General features: G+C 37.0%; 1 protein-coding gene across 2 annotated transcripts in view; it reads left to right on the top strand.

Annotated features, from left to right (window-relative positions):
• The first annotated feature begins 12,873 nt into the window (after positions 1-12,873).
• LOC124097343 (complement C5) overlaps positions 12,874-20,539 on the top strand; it is a 47,332-nt gene continuing 39,666 nt past the window's right edge. For both annotated transcript variants that reach the window (XM_046451781.1, XM_046451780.1), the window contains exon 1: positions 12,874-13,001. In XM_046451781.1, the coding sequence (XP_046307737.1) occupies positions 12,931-13,001 (71 nt within the window). In that variant the 5' untranslated portion in view covers positions 12,874-12,930. The remainder of the gene's footprint in view (positions 13,002-20,539) is intronic.

Below are 20,539 nucleotides of genomic sequence, written 5' to 3'. Positions count from 1 at the left end.
AGGGCTTTGAGATGAAGTGTGAGCTCATTTATTTGTTGGTTTTTTCTTTTTTTGAGGAATGGCCTCCAGGCAATGAATTTCCCTCTTAAAACTGCTTGCATTGTGTCCCATAGATTCCGATATGTTGTGTCTGTATTTTCATTTATCTCTAAGAATTTTTTGATTTCCTCCTTTACGTCTTCTGTAACCCATTGATCATTCAGTAACATATTGTTCATTTTCCATGTGATGTAGGATTTTTCCTTCCTTCTTTTATCATTGATTTCCAGTTTCATTCCATTATGATCAGATAAAATGCATGGTATTATCTCCACCCCTTTATATTTACTGAGGGTTGTCCTATGGCATGATATATGGTCTATTTTTGAGAAGGATCCATGTGCTGCTGAGAAATAGGTATATCCACTTGATGATGGTTGATATATTCTATATATGTCAATTAAGTCTAGGTTATTGATTGTGATATTGAGTTCTATAGTTTCTTTATTCAACTTTTGTTTGGAGGATCTGTCCAATGGTGAGAGAGGTGTGTTGAAGTCACCCATAATTATTGTGTTGTGGTCTATTTGATTCTTGAACTTGAGGAGAATTTGTTTTATGAACGTCGCAGCACCATTATTTGGTGCATAAATATTGATAATTGTTATGTCTTGTTGGTGAATGGTTCCTTTTAACAGTATATAATGTCCTTCCTTATCCCTTTTGATTAACTTAGTCTTGAAGTCGATTTTACTCGATATGAGGATGGCCACCCCTGCTTGCTTACGAGGACCGTGTGCGTGGTATATTTTTTCCCAACCTTTCACCTTCAGCCTGTGTATGTCTTTTCCAATCAGCTGTGTCTCCTGGAGGCAGCATATTGTTGGATTTGTTTTTCTAATCCATGTTACCAGCCTATGTCGCTTTATTGGAGAGTTTAGGCCATTAACGTTTAGAGTGACTATTGATAGATGGTTTGTACTTCCAGCCATGTTTGATTATTTATCTTTTTTTTTTAATTTCGTTTGTTTCTCCATGATTAGCTTTCCCCCTGCCCTCTGTCTTTACTGAGGCACTTCCCACTGATGGTTTTGGTTATTGTTTTTCATTTCTTCCTCGTGTAGTGTTTTGCTCAAGATGCTTTGCAATGCTGGTTTTCTGGCTGCAAATTCTTTTAACTTTTGTTTATCATGAAAGATTTTTATTTCATTGTCATACCTGAAGCTTAATTTTGCTGGATACAAAATTCTTGGTTGGCATCCATTGTCTTTCAGTGTTTGAAATACGTTGTTCCAGGATCTTCTCGCTTTCAGCGTCTGTGATGAAAAATCCGTTGTTAACCTTATTAGTTTACCCCTGAATGTAATCTGCCTCCTTTCTCTTGTAGCTTTTAATATTTTCTCTTTGTTCTGTATATTGGATATCTTCATAACAATGTGTCTTGGCGTTGGTCTACTGTGATTTTGTATGCTCGGTGTCCTGTATGCATCTACAATTTGTATATCCGTTTCCTTTTTTATTTCTGGAAAGTTTTCTATAATTATTTCATTCAGCAGGTTGCTCATTCCCTTGGTTTGAACCTGTATACCTTCCTCTATCCCTATGACTCTTAAGTTTGGTTTTTTTATGTTATCCCATATCTCTTGGATGTTTTTCTCGTGATTTTTTACCAGCCTTTCTGAGTTGGCTAGACTCTTTTCAAGATGATATATTTTGTCTTCATTATCTGACATTCTGGCTTCTACTCGCTCCACTCTGTTAGTGATACTCTCATTTGAGTTTTTAATTTGGTTTATAGTTTCCTTCATTTCTAGAATTTTTGTTTGATTTTTTTTATAATCTCTATCTCCTGATAAAGATGCTTAATTTCTTCTTTTATCTGTTTATGTAATTCATTTTTAATGTGTTCTTTCACTGTTTGAATTTGCTGTCTCATATCCTCTTTAAGGTTCCATTCCATCTGTCTAAGGTAAACCTTGAGTTCTTTATTTGACCATTTTTCTGATGCCTCTAGGTGCTCCTGAATATTTAGGCTGTCCTTCATTGTTTGTACTCCTTTTCTTCCTTGCTTTTTCATGCTGCTCATGTTACTTCTTGTTCTGTTTGACTGCTGAGTTACTGTTTACTCCTATAAATTTATTTGATGCTTGGGAGGAAAGGTATTAGAAGGGAAGGGAAGAAGTCACTAAAGAGAATGAGAGTAGGCAGGTAGAATTCAAGGAAGGGGGAATAAGGAAATTGAAAAGAAATGAAAAGACAAAAGAAAAAAAATAGAAAAGAAAAAAAATTTAAAAAAATATAGATAAATAAAATTAAAATTAAAAAAATAATAAAAAATTTAAAAAACAACAAAAAAATGAAAATGAAAAAAAAACACAAATTAAAAAAAAATTAATAAATGCAGTCTTAGAGTTTGATTAACTTCTCTTCCAGTAGGTGGAGCTGTTCCCACTGGGCCAAGCTTCTCCTCTCAATCCGCGGGAACCAATCACTGTGCAGCAGCTCCTCCTCCCAGACTGGGCGGGTCTCCAATCCTGAGTGCCTACGGCCTTCTCTTGTGTCTAGTCACTTCCCCACTTTTCCTCAAGCCAGGCCCCGCTCACCGGTGACGCTCACCACAATACTGGCTACACACCAGGTCTGGTGCTCTCGGGAGCCCTATTTTCATGAACGACTGGGCACACTCTCCCTGTTTGCCATTCCCTCAGACCCTAAGTTTGTAGAGCTTGGAGCTGAGAACCCTCAGTGAATTTTGCTTGCCCTCCGGTAGCCATGCCCCCGGTAGCTGGTGCGAGAGACCTCAGTTGTCAGCACTGGTGGGAGCGGTAGCCAGGAGTTCCGCGCCACGGGTCCCGCACCACTCCTGATTCCCTCGGTCTGGCTATCGCGCTCATGGGAGAGCTGGGAGGGGCCCTTAAGGTTTCCCCGCTGTGTGGAAAGGGAAGGCTAGGGGGTTACACACCTGTCGCCGCCGGTTTCAATGGAGTTATCTCCTCCGCAGCATTCTGGTGACATCAGTTCTCTGCCATGGTGGTATCCCATGCAAATGGCGACAGTTCGTTCCCTTTGCCGGGTGACCAATGCAACGGGTGGGTCCTGACTGGCTCTCCCAAGCCCCGTTTCAATCATGTGGCCACTGCCTATGAAGGCTCGGTTGGCATTAACCTCCGTAGGTTCAGAAGGGCCGACCAGTTGTTTCAGCGGGATCGTTTAGTGCTGAGTCACAGCAGTTTGTCTGCGAGAAGCAGGCGAACGGGAGCTTGAATTCAGCCAATCTGGGCTCTAAAACATAATTTTCTATATAAAAAATCATGTTCTGGGACTGGAGTTGTAGCTCAGTGGTAGAGCGCTCCTCTAGCACGCGCGAGGCCCTGGGTTCATCCTCAGTACCACATAAAAATAAAATAAAGGTAATGTGTCCAACTACAACTAAAACAAAATATTAAAAAATCATGTCCTATGTCTAAATTTAAATGCTGTATTAGACCTGTGAATATTGATATATGAATTTGACCTGAGTCTATGCAAGTAGGATGGCTTTTCACCCTTTACAAAATACCAAATTTCATGGGCTGACTTGCAAAGCCCTTGATAATCTTTCCTAAATGTATTGGGTTTGTTATTTAACTCTCCACTCTCTATTCATTTTGTGAGTATAGATCTTAAAATCCTACTATGGGCCAGTCCTGTGAGAATGCAATTGTGAATGAGATAGACAGTTTCTATCCTGAAAGACATTGTAGTGGGGTGGGAAATATACAAAAATAAGACACTATGGCAGTGGAGTACAATTCAAGATTTGGCATTGTTCTGGATAAATCTATTTATGGATTTGGGCTTAGAAGGCAAAGACCTACAATGTATAGTGTTTCGTAAAACTCTCCCCAGTTACCCAATAAGCAGCATAGGCTGCTTCCGGTGCTCAGGTTTCAGGGGACACTGTCACTCCAGGAATTCAGAAGACCTTCCCTGTTATTTGGGGTTTACTGTAAAGAGGACCAGGTCAAGGTCTTATGTTCTAAGATCCTGTCAGGTGAACCCAGATACACACACACCACACACCACCTGAATCCAAACTTTTATTTACCATTCTCTTCACCAAGACTAGAGAGACTTTCCCATGTGATTGAAATGGCAGACCTAGAGAATATGTAAGACCAGAACAGCTTCCATCTTTCAAAATATTATGTCCATCTTTCAAATATTTTCAGCTCTAAATTCCTATCCTTTCATTCTTAATAATTTTGTAAGTTAACACTTTGAATTTCTATAAAAGGGAAAGCACTTCTTTTCAGAAGAATGCCAGCTAATAGATAAAATGACAGAATTAGGAGTTCATCATTTTGCAACTCTTAATATATTTTATTCAAAATTCATCAATGTAAGTACCATTGAATGAAATATTGTTGGAAAAATAACAGCCATTTGAGATCAAATGGTTACATATTTATTACAAGGAGAAAATCACTTTCCTAATGTGAACTGAGGAAAAAGAGAAATAAATCACTTACTTTATTTTTATTTATTTATTTTTGTTGGCAACATATCTTTCCCAAATTTCATTGTAATGATTCACATGTGTTAAACAGTTGCATGTATTTAACACATATACATCATCCTTGGTCATGATATACAATTTTTTTGATGTATTGGTAAATTTCGTTTGTTAATATTTCATCTAGTATTTTGGCACAATGTTCTTCCGAGATATTGACCTCTATTCTTGTGGTGTTTTCTCTGGCTTAATTCAAGATGATACTGGCTTCACAAAAAATATATGAGACTATTCCTTCCAGTTCTATTTGTCTAGAAAAGTTCAATAAATATTGGTATTAATTCTTCTGTGAATGTTTGGTAAAATTCAGCTATGAAGCCATCTGGTCCTGAACTGTTCTTTGATAGGAAGATTTTAATTACTTCTAAGTTTTCCAATTTGTTGGCATGTAATTGGTCATAATAGCCCCTTAAGATCTTTTTTATTCCTATCACATCTGTTGTAATATCTGCACTTTCATTTTTTTGTCTTCTTTTTTTTTCATTAGATTCTCATTAAGCATTTGTGATTTTGTTTATTTTTAACTATTAGTTCTATTGATGATCCCCCATCTGTGGTTTTTCTATTCTCAAGTTATTTCTTTTTGATCTCTATTGTTTCCTTCCTTCTGTTAATTTGGGGCTTAGTTTGTTCCTCTTTCTGTGATAATATTAGACTATTTGTCATCTTTCTTTTTTAAAAATATTTTTTTTGGTTGTAGATGAACACAATATTTTTATTTTATTTATTTATTTTTTTATGTGGTGCTGAGGATTGAACCCAGTGCCTCACGCATGCGAGGCAAGCTTTCAACCAGTGAGCTACAACCCCAGCCCTCATCTTTCTTCTTTATTAATGAATGCATTTATAAATTGAACTTCCCTCTTAAAACTGCTTTTACTGCACTCTGTTAATTTCATTACGATGGATTTTCATTTGTGATTTGTCTCAAAATAATTTTAAAATACTATTTTGAATTTTTTTTTATCCATTGGGTTATTCAGGAACATGTTGTTTAATTTTCATGTTTTATGAAGTTTCTAAGGTTTCTTTTTCTATTTCTATTTTCATATCATTGTTATGATTCAATCTTCTTTAATTTGTTAAGACTTCTTTTGAGCACTAACGTATAGTCTGTCCTGGAGTATGATCCATATGCACTAGAAAACTAATGTGTATGACTGTGGGTGCCACAATGGCCTACAGGAATTTGTGGCAGTGGTGGTGGCAGTAAAGGTTTTTGAGGTCCTTTTATTCAAAAAAGAATTAAAAATTAATTTAAAAATTTTAAATTAATATTTTATTTATTTATTTTTTTTTGGTTGGACACAATACCTTCTTTTATTTATTTTTGTGTGGTGCTGAGGATTGAACCCAGGGCCTTGCACGTGTTAGGCAAGCGCTCTACCACTGGGCCACAACCCCAGCCCAAGGTCCTTTTGTTCTTTATAAATTACCTGACTCAGGCATTTTGTTAGAGCAACAGAAAATGGACTAAGAAAATGTTGTTTGGTATTAATATATTTTTACCATTTCATTTGGCATTTAGCACATTCTTTCAATTTGACAACTCATGTCCTCTGTTTTTGGAGAATATTCTTAATTATTCCATTAGTGATGGTTCCCTCCTATTTTCTGTTCTCTCTCTCTCTCTCTTTTTTTTTTTTTTTTTTTTGCCAGCTGCTGAAATTCCTAGCCTGCTTCTGTAATTGCCTTGTCCATTTTTCTTCTGTTTAGTATCAGTTTAGTTTTTGCTTTATTTTTTTTAACTACTCAACTTAGTTTTCCAAAGTTTTGTATTTATGCTATTAGATTTTTAAGGTCTAAGGACTAATTTTGTTGTCTGAATGCTACCTTTTTTGTGATATCATATATATAATGATGTTTTTACATATGTAATGTCTTTCCTTATTTTAAGAGCATATTAATGGCTGGGTGTGGTGGCACACTCCTGTAATCCCAGTGTTTTGGAGGCTGAGACAGGAAGATCATGAGTTCAAAGCCCAGCCTCAGCAATTTAGTGAGGCCCTAAGCGACTTAGTTATATCCTATCTCAAAAAAAAAAAAAAAGGCTGGGGATGTAGTTAAGCACCCCTGGGTTCAATCCCTAGTACCAAAACAAACAAAAAGTATATTAATGAAAGGTTTTGTTATTGTTGTCATTGTGGGTTAGAATAATTTTCTTCACTTTGTACACCCTTTCCCCAAGTTTTTATTTTCCCCTGAATATTTTGGTCCTGATTTTCCATGTTGGAGGCCTGGTAATACTTTGCTGTGTTGAGGAGGGAAGATCTTGACAGATTCATTTTTCAACAGACTGAGTTTAATATGGTAATTAGATACACAAGTGTAGCTATTCAGTAAGGCAATTAGATATACAATCAACTGTTCAGGAGGGAGATTCAGGAGATTAAATGAAGGTGTGTTGGCATGTATAGATTGTATCCCAAGGGATGCAATTGGATACAATTGCTTAATGAATAGATTTAGACAAAACAGGGATCTGAGTCCTGAGTCCTGGGGCACCACAACATGGAAGGGGAGAGGTTCCTACTAGAGATATAAATTTGGAAGTCATCAGTAGAGAAATGGTATTTGCAGTGATGACTCCTCCTTGTGAAGGAATGGAAGGGGATAACATTTTTCCATAGTTACTTAAAATAGTCAAATAGCGTGATGAGGAGCCTGCTGAGTTCTGCATCTTCCATAGGAACACAGGTAAGTACTTTACCATCTGCCTTTAAATTCTAAGCCAAGCATACAGCAACTCAGTGATTTTCACCCAGGGACCAGTTTGCCCTGCCTCTAACTGGGAATATTTGCTAAAGTCAGGGATGTTTTGTTGTTATTACTCAGAAGGTTCTAGTGACTTCTAGTGGGTAGAAGCCAGGCTTGCTTCTAGGCAGCCCTTCAATGCACAGGGTAGCTGCCCATAAGAAGGAATCATTCCATACAAAATGTCAATCATGCTGTGATTGAGAAACATTAAGACATTCTTACCACTATTACTTTTTTTCCTCCCATTTGTGACAAGATTGGGGAAACAACTCTAAAAATTTCAGTATTTCAGAATATCAAATATTTGTGGCCTCCATTATGCAACTACTAATAACAGTGCAAAATGTGACCAGAACGTTTTTTGTTTTTTTTTAGGGGGCTCCAAATATTGTCACTAAGTCAATGGTTACTGAGTCCATGCATGAGAATGAGTACAAGAAATAAAAATTGTCTTTCAGGGACTACAATTTGGAGATTTGTGTAAAAAAGACTGATCCAATGTTGAATGAGCCCTTGAAATAAAGTTTTGTTTTTTTCCTGCAGATGTGTATGTGTGAATGAATGTTTGACATCCTAGGTTTTATCCATCTGTGCTTGCATTTTATCTTGGAGAACAATTTCATTATTACTTTGCATAATGTGTACTAGCTGTCTATCTTTTTGATGGAACAAAGAATACAAATAGGACCTAGAGATGGCAACTTGTTCAGGATCTGAGCAGGAACCAATCCACCCTCAGCCTAACTTTTAACATCATCTCCTCTGGCCCATTTTATTGTGTGTAGATTTGACAAGAATTTGAAAAGGGCTCAAGTATCTTTTATGTCATTGCCATAAATCTGGAGGGGGGTGTCCCCATTGTATATATTAGACCTAGTGCCTGTTCTCATGGAAATTATCATCTGGTGGAGATAAATAGATAAGTAAAGAGACAATTACAAAATTTGTGTCCCTATCCAGCAGCCATACCTGATGTACCGAAAAACTTGTAGTTTGGTATTGGTTCATGCATGCAATTGAGTTCAGGCTGGAGGAAGCGTAGGACAGCAATAGTTCATAGCTTCCCTGTCTGTGTTCTGGCCAGTGTGGCTTATTTCTAGTCCCGGATTTCTGCAACATCTCAGCATTTAGGAGGTTGTTTTGGGACGTCATATCTGCTCTACAGAGGATTAGTACAGGCTTCGTGGTACCCATCTCAATCCAGTTCCATTTCAGGGAAGCCTCACAAACATCTCCAGCCATGAGACATTCTCCATGAAGTCCAGGATAACAGTCCATCATCATTCATGTTCCTTAAATTTAAAGTGTTTCCCTAGAAGTAAAACCTGAAACGGGAACATTTGCATGAAATGGCTTATCTCCAAGACTGATCTCACAGTAGCAGAGAGAAAAGCACAAGAAAGCAAAGACTGAGGCTTGGCCTCAGCCCGATCTCATGGGGGCTCGGAAGCACAAATGCTGCCACAAAGTTGTCCCACCTTGAGGCCATTGAGTAAGCCTGTTGCACTGCCAGCTGTTGACTGTCTATCACTCTCAGGGAAAGAATGGAACTTCTAAGATATTGCTGGGCAAACTGTCTTCCATGAATGAGCTGGGTTAACTGCAGAAGTGCAGAGTAAGGAAACTTCGACAGCCAACACTTAGCACTTGTAGGATGGGAGTAATAGCTCAGTAAAAAGTGATCTGGTCAGCAGGTCAATGGCCTCTACTACACCCAGAAAATATGCACAACCAGAGCAGCCTCCAGACAGTTTGTGTCTGTGTCCAGTTTGAAACATTTTCCTAGAGACTAGCATTTGAGTGTCTTTTCTATTTTACATATAAAAATCAAGTTTCTCCTCTGAATTCCGGAATTACCTGGGAACATTAAAAGGTTGCCGTTTAAGTTTAGAGGTTTCCCTCTCCATGTTTCTCCTATTTAACATTAATAATTCACTTGACGACTAATTTAACCAAATTCTTCAATCTGAGTTCACAGAAAGTGCAGTTTCAAGAAAGGTTCTTCTGTCAATGACCTAAAAGCTACGCCAGGCATAGACATTTTAAGCATAGTCTGTGATTTTTTTTTTCTACTTGGGTAGAAGCTGGGGACAGGAGCAAATGTCAATGAAAAATGCTATTTTCATTTGAAATGTATCTTGGTTTTATTTTTGTAGAAAGCAGAATTTAGTCAACGCCACTGTTAATAGATTGGATCTATGGTGTCCCCCAAATTTCCTGAGTTAATACAGGAATAGTCAGAGGTGAGATGATTGGATTATGAGAGCTATAACTTGATCAGTCCCTCCTGGACAGTAACTTATAGGCATGTGGAGTGAGGCTGGATGAGGTTGTCACTGGGGGTTGCCCTGGAAGGGTGCATCTTCCCTCTCGCCCCACCCACTCTGAAGAAAGGTATGGGAAACTGTTCTCAAGGATCAGCTGGGAATGTAAATGGGGAACAACGGGTAAATAGCAGGGCTGTTCCACTCTTCTTCACCTATAGCAGCTTCTCTCTGTTGTCATTTTTGAACTTCCCTCTCAGACTTTTTTCAATAAATGTTTTGGTAGCTCAGTATATATTTCAGCCCATTTAAATACACACATATCCAATGGGAAACAATAGGCTAATGAGAGATATTTACTCATAAGTTTCCCTAACTGGATGTAGCTTGCATTCGGAGATTCCCTTCCACACTGCTATCCAGGGAAAGCACTTATAAAGGCTCTTGAGTGTGCCATGTTCTCCAGAGCCAGAAGCAGTAATTCATGTGTTACCCATAGTTCCAAATATGTGTCAAACCGAGGGTATAAGAAGATTAAGAAGAACTGTATGAAGGCATGAGACTATGGGCTGAGCCAAAAAGCAGGCTGAGGAGCAAATGTGTTATACCCAGAACAACCAAGTGCCGCTCTTCCACTGTCGAACATACCAAGCATAATCCCAGGTCTCAATTGAGAATGATCTAATTCTGGGGAGACACCTCTGTTTCTCTGGTGGCCTCCAGAGATTGAACAGGCCTGTGTAAATTACATGAAGCAGTTATGGGCCATACCAGCCAGGCAGCAGGTACCTAAAGCCAGCAATCTGGTGGGCAAAATTTCTGAAAACAGTAATACACAAAATATTGATACATTTTGTTCTCTGATTTAAAACCCATTAATATTTCCTCCCTATGAGTTGTTTGGTTTTTAAAATGGTATATAATAGCTGAACAAATTTCATAAAAATTTACAGCCTAGGAGCTGGGGTTGTAGCTTAGTGGTAGTGTGCTTACCTAGCATGTGTGAGGCACTGGGTTTGATTCTCAGCACCATATATAAATAAAGGTCCATGGACAACTAAAAAATATTTTAAAAATTTACAGCCTAGCAGATAGCAGTGCACAATAGAGTTGTTTGGTATAATGATGTAAGCCCTGATTTTAAAATAATGTTTGCAACTACTGGAAGATATCTATAAGCCCTTCCCTAAGACTCAGTGATGTTGTCTGAATTGCTTCAAATAATCCTGGAATTGTGAAAAGAAAAGAAAATCATACAGAATAAAATCATTTATCATCAGTTTAGGGAGTATGGCTCAGTGGTAGAGAATTGACTGGCATGTGTGAGGCACTGGGTTTGACCCTCAGCACCACATAAAAATGAGTAAAATAAAAGTATTGTGTCCATCTACAACTAAAAAATATTTTTAAAAATTATATAATTTTTATCATATATAAAAAGAGATCTATAGTTTGAATTAATAGAAAACAAGTTTTTAGACTTTTTAAAATTAAGTAAGTGTGAGATAAGTATTCAAAGACTGTCCATTTAAATATGTAAAATTATTACCCTTCTAGGAGCACTTTCATGTCATGGTGACTTCAGGGAATCATCATACTTCAGACCCTTGGCTGTAGGGAAGAATGGGAACTTGGAGACTGGAGAACCAAGTAGGACTGGACCAGGAGGGGCCCTGTGAACCAGGTTAAATCATTTAGCTTCCACTTTGAGGCCAGAATCCAGGTTAAGTGACCATCAAAGCTTCTGCCAGATTTGAGATTCTCCTGTTTTAGAAATGTAGTATTTGTACAAAAATAAAATAAAACCAAAGACTCATTCAAAGTTCGCATTGTACAAATAAAGAAAATTCCATCTTTGATCCACATTTAAAAGACAGATTTTAAAAAAACTTTTAGTTAAACTTTTAGTTAAATTTTAATTGAAAAATCTATAAACTGTTGAACTTCAGTTCTATTCAGAATCTTTGAACTCCATTGTTCTGTAAATATTTTCTACCAGTGGAACATGAAAATACCACTTATTAGTATTTACCCTATAGCACAAACAAATAAACTTGTTTGCACTTAAAACAACATATTACCCCACACCTTAAATTTCCCTTCCTGAAAATGATGGCAAAAGTGTTTTGTTTGTTTTAACTTGACCCATCTTTTACATCTGAATCATTTTACAGATTTTCTTTTGAGACAAGTGGCCTTAGATGTTCAGATAATAGTGGCAGATTTCTGCCATTTCAATATTTATTAGAGAAACCTTAGTGAAATATTTATGTCAAATTTTCTTTTATATTGTAAATAGAACCTTATTAATTCAATGCAAGCAATGTCAATGTGACCATAAATATTCAATTTATAGAAATATGTTTAGAGACATCTGTTTTATTTAAAATAGAGTACCTATTATATTCTAAAGTGGAAATGAATAATAATAAAGGTATAAATTTAGAAATGTCTTATTAATACAAAACATCATAAAAATAAACATAATTATTAAAGAATTTTAAAAAAAATATAGTACGATATTCCATTGTTATATAGTTTTATTTTTTGAGCTCTTATTTTAAATTATTAAAATCTTTACTGAAACATGATTTTTTACATAAATATATTCTATTTCTCAATGTATATTAATCTTTAAATGAGCAGTATATATGAATTGAGAGATATTGGAGGATATGCATTCCCCACTAAACACTAAAGTGTTTGGTTGGTACTTAGAGAATGATGGCAGCATCCTGAGCATGACATGCTGGTTTCCAGTCACAATCTTTTCTCTGCCTAATGTTCAGCTCCTTCCCTAGACTGGGGAAGACAAGGAACTATTCCTTGGACTCCCTTTACAGATGTAGGTTATCCTTAGACCATTTCCAACACCAAGGATGGACCCAACCAGGTCTTCTCTAAAAGAGACAACCTCATGAGCCTTGACTATTTCAGACTCCTTCTGAAGTCATCTCCGTTTAAAATGGAACCCAGGTAAGATTTTGTCAGTATCAGAAACAAATGGGATTTACCAGATGCATGCAGAAAATGATCAAACACAGAGAAGAAAGGGAAAATGTGTGGCTTCCTGGTTTTTAGCATTGAGCCATTCTTCATAGTGCCAATTCTGGTATTAGAGTTCTTTTATTTGTATTTATAAAAGTAAGTTCCCCCTGGGTTGGGTGTAAATTTCTCCAAAATACCTCCTATCCTTATTCCTAGGTATGAAAGGGTGTTTTCGTTCCAATTTTAGTTTTCTTATTTAGAGATTCCCTCTTTCAGAATTAATAATTAACCAGAAAACTAATTTATCCAACTCTTTAAACTCAATTTATTTGAAAGGAAAGTAGGCTTCAAGCAGGTTATGTCCATGGTTTTATACCACCTCTAGCCATGGGCCTTTGGGAAATACTTTGTTTTTTAATTTTCCTGGAGAAAAGTTTGGGACAGGGACAGGAACAAATGTGAGTAAAACAACTCATCTTCATTTTGTAATGTATCTTATAATGATGAGTGAAAAAGCAAATTCAACAGATTGTGTTGATTTGAATATAACTCTCTCCTTCTGAGAGCACCAAATAGGTAGTCTCATTTCTGAATGAGAAAACCAAGGCAGCATTTTGATTTGATAAGTGACTAACAAAGTGACAGCTTTTATGAGATTGTTATTTATAAAAATGTACATAAGTGATTGCTCACATTCCACTTCAAAAAGGCACAAAGTCAACTCAAGATAATAACTTAATTTTGTCATTTCTTGCTTATTTGTATTCAGTACTTAGTTTGACTTGTGTTTTTCATGGACTACACACAGTTAAGCCAGAGTTACATGGGGGTCAATTCTAATACTGCGATTTGAAAATTTATTGTTGCAATTAATTATGTCTACATTTCTGAGCTGATTCTTTACAACTTTTAGTGGTATTGAAAGCCTGTACATTTTTAATTATGTCTTAAAAATAATGATCTCATATCTAGAAATAATATTTAAGTACTGAAAAGTAACCAGGTATTATCTAATAGAACCAACTTGTTTCATATGTGAGGGTAAGTCCAGAGAGGGCAAGGGATTGGCCAAAGGTCACACTCCTAGAGAGAGAGAGAGAGGGGCAGGACTTTCATTCATGTCTTCTCATTATCACCAATTTTTTCCAGTGTCAAAAAATGTGCATATAAACATGTTAAATGTATTATAAATATAAATATATACTTAGAATATCATAAATTTGTAGTATTTTCTCATTTCTAGTCTTTAGATTTTATCACATGGCCACAATCACACCATTACCTTAATTAATTTTTATTTCTTTTTGAAAGACAAACAATTGAAGCTCATAGAAGTTTGTATTAATTGACTTTACATTAGTGGCAGAACTAGGGATAGAACCTGGGATCCTAAGATCCTTGTCCAAGGACATTCTGAATTCTTCCCCACTACATTGCATTGGCCCTTAATAGAAAGCACCTCCTCACCTGCTCTGAAGACGTGAGAGTGTGCTGTTTACAACATGGTAATTAATTACTTTGACTATCTGACTGATCAAATATTTATGGAACACCTAGCATGTAATAGCACTGAGGGTATTGCAGATGAGAAAAGATAATTCCTAGAGATTATCTTTCATACAAGCAAAAGATGAATAAATGAACCAATGAATGAAGGAATAAATGAGAGTAGGTAGTTATTAGTATTTTGAAGTGAAAAGCACAAAGATAAAAAGTTGATGAAGCACTATTTAAAAATATGGACAGGAGGGTTCTGTTAAGGAGATGACACTCGAGCAGATGTTGAAGAAGTGAGGGAGGAAGCCATGCAATCATCTGGGGAAAACATTCTAGGTAAAGGCCAAAGATGCAGTCTCACCTCTCTGCAAGCTCAGTGGCCTGATCCTCTGCAGCTGTTGAAAGAAAATGAAAATATAAAATTCCTCATATGGCTAGATCATAATACTGGTACATCAGTAAGAATTCCAGAACCATTTTTAAGGACTTCTAAACACTAAATAGGTTATGTGTCACTTCTCCCACCACATAAACAACTCAGTACTGAACTAAAAAATATAAACTTTTAAAAAATACTGAAAATAAAATATCCTTTTATTTCTAGATTTTTCTATTTTTTCCATATTTTATTGGTGCATTATAATCATACATAATGTGGTATTTGATGTTACATATTCATACATGCACACAATATAACAACATAATTTGATAAGTATTTTTCCCCAGTAGCTATCCTTTCCATCCTCCCCTCTCTATCCCTGGTCCCTTTCCAATACTCTACTGGTCTCTGATTTTTCATGAGGTCCTTCCTTGCTGCACACCTTCATTTCCTTTTTCCTCTCTAGCTTCCATATATGAGAGAAAACATCTGAGCCTGTACTTTCTGAGTTTGCCTTATTTCACTTAAGATAATGTTCTCAAGTTTCTTCCATTCTTCTTTATGGCTTAATAAACTCCGTTTTGTGTGTGTGTGTGTGTGTGCGTGTGTGTGTGTGTTTGTATAAAATATATAATATTTTCTTTATTCATCCACTGGTGGATGCCTAGGCTAGTTCCATAGATTGGATTTTGTGAATTGTGCTGCTATAAATGTGTATGTATGTATCACTGTAATATGATGACATTAATCCTTTAGAATAAATACGAAGTAGTTGTATAGCTGAGTCATGTTCCATTCCTAGTCTTTTGAGAAAACTCTATACTGATTTCCATAGTATTTATACTAATTTACAATATCAACAGTGTATATAAGTTCCTTTTTCTACACATCCTCCCCAGTATTTATTATTGTTTATATTCTTGATGGTTGCCATTCTAACTGGAGTGAGGTAAGATACCACTGTAGTTTTGATTTACATTTCCCTGGTTGCTAAAGATATTTGAACATTTCTTCATGTATTTATTGGCCACTTATGTTTTTTCTTTTGAGGAATTCTTCTTAATTTATTTGCCCACCTATTAATTGGGATATTTGCTTTTTTCTGGCATTCAGTTTATTGAATTTTTTATATATTTTAGATATGAATCCTCTGTCAAACAGTAAATAACAAAGATTTTCTTCTATGTTTTAAGATTCTCTTTTCATATTCTTAATTGTTTCCTCTACTGTGCAGAGGGTTTTTCATTTGAAGTCATCCTTTTTATTAATTCTTGGTATTATTTCCTGAGTTTTAGGAGTCCTAATGAAGAAATTGTTGCATATATATATATATATATATATATATAGAGAGAGAGAGAGAGAGAGAGAGAGAGAGAGAGAGAGAGAGACTCTATATTTTCTTCTAGGAGTTATATAGTTTCTGGTCAATTTCCTAGGTCTTCGATTCATTTTGAGTTGATTTTTGTGCAGGGTGGTAGATAAGGGTCTGGTCTCATCCTTCTACTTATGGATAACCAGTTTCCCAGCACCATTGTTTAAAAAGCTGTCTTTTCTCCAATGTTTTTTTAGCACCTTTATCAAGGATCAGACAACTGGATATGTGGGTTTTCCTCTGTATCTGTATTCTGTACCATTGGTCTATATGCCTGCTTTTATGCCAGTACTATGCAGTTTTTGTTTGTCTGGTACTGGGGATTGAGCCCAGGAACACTTAGCCACTGAGCCGCATCCCCAGCCTTTTTTTAATTTAAATAGTTTTTATCTGTCAATGGATCCTTATTTATTTACATGTGGTGCTGAGACTCGAACTCAGTGCCTTACACATGCTAGGCAAGAGCTCTACCACTGAGCCACAACCCTAGCCCCTCCCTAGCCCTTTGTTTTTTGGTGGGGGAGTATGGGGATTGAATTCAGGGGCACTTGACCACTGAGCCACATTCCTAGACTATTTTGTATTTTATTAGAGACACGGCCTCACTGAGTTGCTTAGTGCCTCTCTAAATTGCTGAGGCTGGCTTTGAACTTGCTATTCTCCTCCTCAGCCTCCAGAGCTACAGGGATTACAGGTGTGTGCCATTGCACCTGGCTCCCTGCAGTTTTTATTATCATTGCTCTATAGTGTAATTTGGAGTCAATATTGTTATGCCTCCAGCATTGCTTTTTTGGCTTAGAATTCCTTTGGCTACTCTAGATTTTTTTTCTTCCAAATGAATTGTAGGGGTTTTTTTTCTATTTCTGTGAAAAATGTCATTGTTATTTTGATAGGGATTGCATGGTCAGGTTAGAAAAATATTGAATCTGTATATTGCTTTTGGTAATATGGCCATTTTAATAATATTAATTTTGCTGATCCATGAAAATGGCAGTTTTTTCCATTTTCTAGTATTTTCTTCAATTTCTTTCTTCAATATTCCATTGTTTTTGTGGTAGAGGTCTTTTATCTCCTTGATTAGATTTTTATTCCAAGGGTTTTTGTCAGCTTCTTTGTTTTTTTGTACCAGGGATTGAACTCAGAGGCATTTGGCCACTGAGCCACATTCTTGGCCATGTATTTTGGGTGTGTGTGTGTGTGTGTGTATTTTTTTCTTACAAACAGGGTCTTCTGAGTTGTTTAGGGCCTCATTAAATTGCTGAGGCTGGCTTTGAACTCGAGATCCTCCTGCCTCTGTCTCCTGTGCCGCTGGGGATTACTGGTGTGCGCCACAGTGCCAGCCTATTTTCCTGATTTCTTTATCAGCAAATTCATTATTCATGCATAGGAAAGCCATTGATTTTTGTATGTTGATTTTTTTAACTTCCTACTTTGCTGAATTTCTTAGTTCTGACAGTCTTCTGGTGGAGCTTTTTAGATCTTCTACATATAAGGTCATGTCTGCAAACAGTGATAACTTGACTTCTTCCTTTTCTGTTTTTATCCCTTTTATTTTCTTCTCTTGTGTAATTGTGCTGGTAAAAATGTCCAATACTACACTGGATAGGAGTGTTCAGACTGGACACCCCTAGATTTTTCTGATTGCAAAATTCTTATTAAATTCAATTTAAGACAGCTATTGAAAGTGTTAAATCCAGAAACAGGTTATTCAGCTTCAGTTTTTAAGAACCTGAACATATTAATTGGCAGTTTGTTCATCTGAAAATGGGAGCAGTAATAGGACTTTCCTCACTTAATAGGTGTAGCAAAATAATAGTTTTTATATTTTTATGGTTTCCATAGGAGGTGTCTCCCAGAAGCTCATGTATGAGACAAAGTAAGAATGTTCAGAGTTGAAAAGACTAGATTATGAGAGCTGTAACCTGATAAATGGGTTAATCCACTGATATGGATTAAATGGGTGGTAGCTATAGGCAGATAGGGTGTGGCTGGAGGAAGGAGGTCACTGGGGGACACCTGTGGGGTTTATACTTTGTCTCTTAAGAGCAGAGTGCTTTCTCTTCTTCCTGGTTGCCATGTCCTTAGCTTCTTTCATCTGCCTTGTGCTTTTTTTTTTTTAAAGAGAGAGAGAGAGAGAATTTTTAATATTTAATTTTTGGTTTTCGGCGGACACAACATCTTTGTTTGTATGTGGTGCTGAGGATCGAACCTGGGCCGCACGCATGCCAGGTGAGCGCGCTACCGCTTGAGCCACATCCCCAGCCCTGCCTTGTGCTTTTATCATGATGTTCTGCCTCACCTCAGGCCCAAAGCTATGAAGTCAGCTGACCATGGATTGAGCCTCTAAAACTATGAACCAAAATAAGCTTTTTGTCCTCTACATTGTTCTGGTAAGGTCTTTTGGTTACAGTGGTGTAAAAGATGACCAAAACAAAAGTTGATACCAGGAGTAGGGTTAATGCTTTGACTACCCTGACCATGTACTTCAAAAGCCTTCAGAGCTGGATTAAAGGGGAGGGAGGATTTTGAAAAATCTAGAGATAAAAGCTGAAAAACTTAAAAAATGTTGTAAGTAGAGCTGAATGGGTGAATCTAGCGGGGGCTCAGAATGCTGACAGAACTGCAGACAGTAAATACTGACTGGGCTCATGAGGTTTCAGAGGAGAAAGAGGACTCTATTGAAAATTGGACTGGAGGCCATTAATGTTACATTCAGACAAAAAAAAAGTTGCTTATATTTTGTACATGTCCTAACACCTACCGTGAGACTAAATTGAAAAGTGCTGGACTAATTTATCTGGCAGAGGAAATTTCAAGGCAGTACAACATTCATGGAGTGGCATAAATATTGCTGATGAATTTTAGCCAAGTTTACTGTGATAATCAGGAAAGAATCCAGAGAAGAAAGATATGAAAAATATCCGATTTGGTTAAACAAGTGCGAATAAAACTGGGACTATGAACATTTTAGTTGTCAAAGAGATTAAAACCACTAAAAAGATGCTAACCACTGTACTCAAAACAATAAGAAAGCTGGCTTAAGGGCATCTTAGAAATTGACAAGACTATGCCCCTTAGGCTTAAGGGTATAGAAGTAAAAAATTTATTTGAGAAGAGACAAAGGAGTACCCTGCTTACACAGGGGAGCCTAGGAAGTTTTTGTTTGTTTGTTTTTGTTTTTTGTTTGTTTGTTTGTTTTTTAAACAATGATCAGCCACCCCGGCACTCAGAGGCTGCTGCAGGTATGGTTCCAGGAGGTTTGGCTACTGCTGAAGATGGTGGGAAACCACACAGTCCCTGTGAGCATCCCCTGAGGATGTGATGCATAAAGATGTGAGAAAGAAGCTGAAGCTGCAATGGAAACCCTCAAGATCGAGGGATAACAGTACTATGAAATGTCTGGCAAGGAAAGCTGCTGGAATTGAGCAGAGGCAAGCCAAGAGAGGACCATATGTACTACAGTCAACAAGGCCACAGAGCAAAACTACATAAGCCTTTTAGAAAAACCATTACAATGCCATGTGCCCCAGATACTAGACATGGAGCTACAGGATTTGATTGCTGAGCTAAATTATAATCCTGCTTTGGTCTCATCCTTTCTTTTTACGTTCTTATTTCCTCCTTGCAAAATGAAAATGTTTATATGACATATATAACTTGCCATTGATCTTCACAAGGGAAAGTATCCAAGGGTTTGCCTTGAGTCTCAGATAAGATTTGGATATGGACTTTCAACAGTGCTATTAAGACTATGGGACTCTAAAAAAAAAATGAATGTATTTTATATTGTGAGATGACATAAACATTTGGAGGTCAAAGGTGGGATGCTATGGTTTAGAAACGATGTGTTCCCCAAAAGCTCATGTATGAGACAATGTAAGAATGTTCAGAAGTGAAATTATTAAATTATAAGAGCAGTAACTTAGTAGATTTATCACTGATACAGGTTAACTGGGTGGTTGCTGTGGGCAGGGAAAGTGTGGCTGGAGGAAGTAAGTCACTGGGGACACAACTTTGGGGTTTATATTTTGTCTCTGTTGAGCACAGTGCTCTCTCTCTCTCTGCTTCCTGGTTGCCATGTCCTGAGCTGCTGTCATCTGCCACGCCCTTTCAATGCCATGTTCTGCCTCATCTCAGGCTCAGAGCTATGGAGTTAATTGACTATGAACTGAAATCTCTCGAATCAGGAGCCAAAATGAACTGTTCCTCCTCTACATTGTTCTTGTCAGATCCTTTGATCACAGAGACATAAAAAGCTGACTAAAACATATGTGTATGAATATATAGGTGCTTAGGATGGAGCCTAGCACATAGTAAATATTTGATAAAGGCATCTTTGTTACAAGCTTTCATTGTTTTGAGGAAAATGCCTGAGAAAAACAACTTAAAGGAGGAAAAACTTATTTTGGCTCATGATTTCAGAGGTTTCAGACTATTGTTAGCTGGTTGCATTGTTTTGGGTCTGAGGCAAAGCAGAACATCATGACAGTGGGAGGGTGGAGGAGAAGGCTACTTACCACATGACAGCCAGGAAGCAGAGAAAGGAGGAAAGAAAGAAAAAGAAAGTGCAGTGCAGTAATTCTGCCCAGTGTGGTGGTGGGTGCCCCCCAAGCCTGTCGGAACACTTCACTTAGTCAATCACTAAGGCCTTTGGGGTTGATAAATGCTTCATATGCAGCTCTCACTATTAAAATTAGATACTTCAGTGATACATAAAAATATTCTATTTATTATAAGTGCATCTAATA

Source organism: Marmota monax, unplaced genomic scaffold, assembly GCF_021218885.2.
Source record: "Marmota monax isolate L192 unplaced genomic scaffold, Marmota_monax_Labrador192_F-V1.1 WCK01_AAM20220418_F8-fsc00020, whole genome shotgun sequence".
Classification (NCBI taxonomy): Eukaryota; Metazoa; Chordata; class Mammalia; order Rodentia; family Sciuridae; genus Marmota; species Marmota monax.
This window is presented reverse-complemented; position numbering and strand designations above follow the sequence as displayed.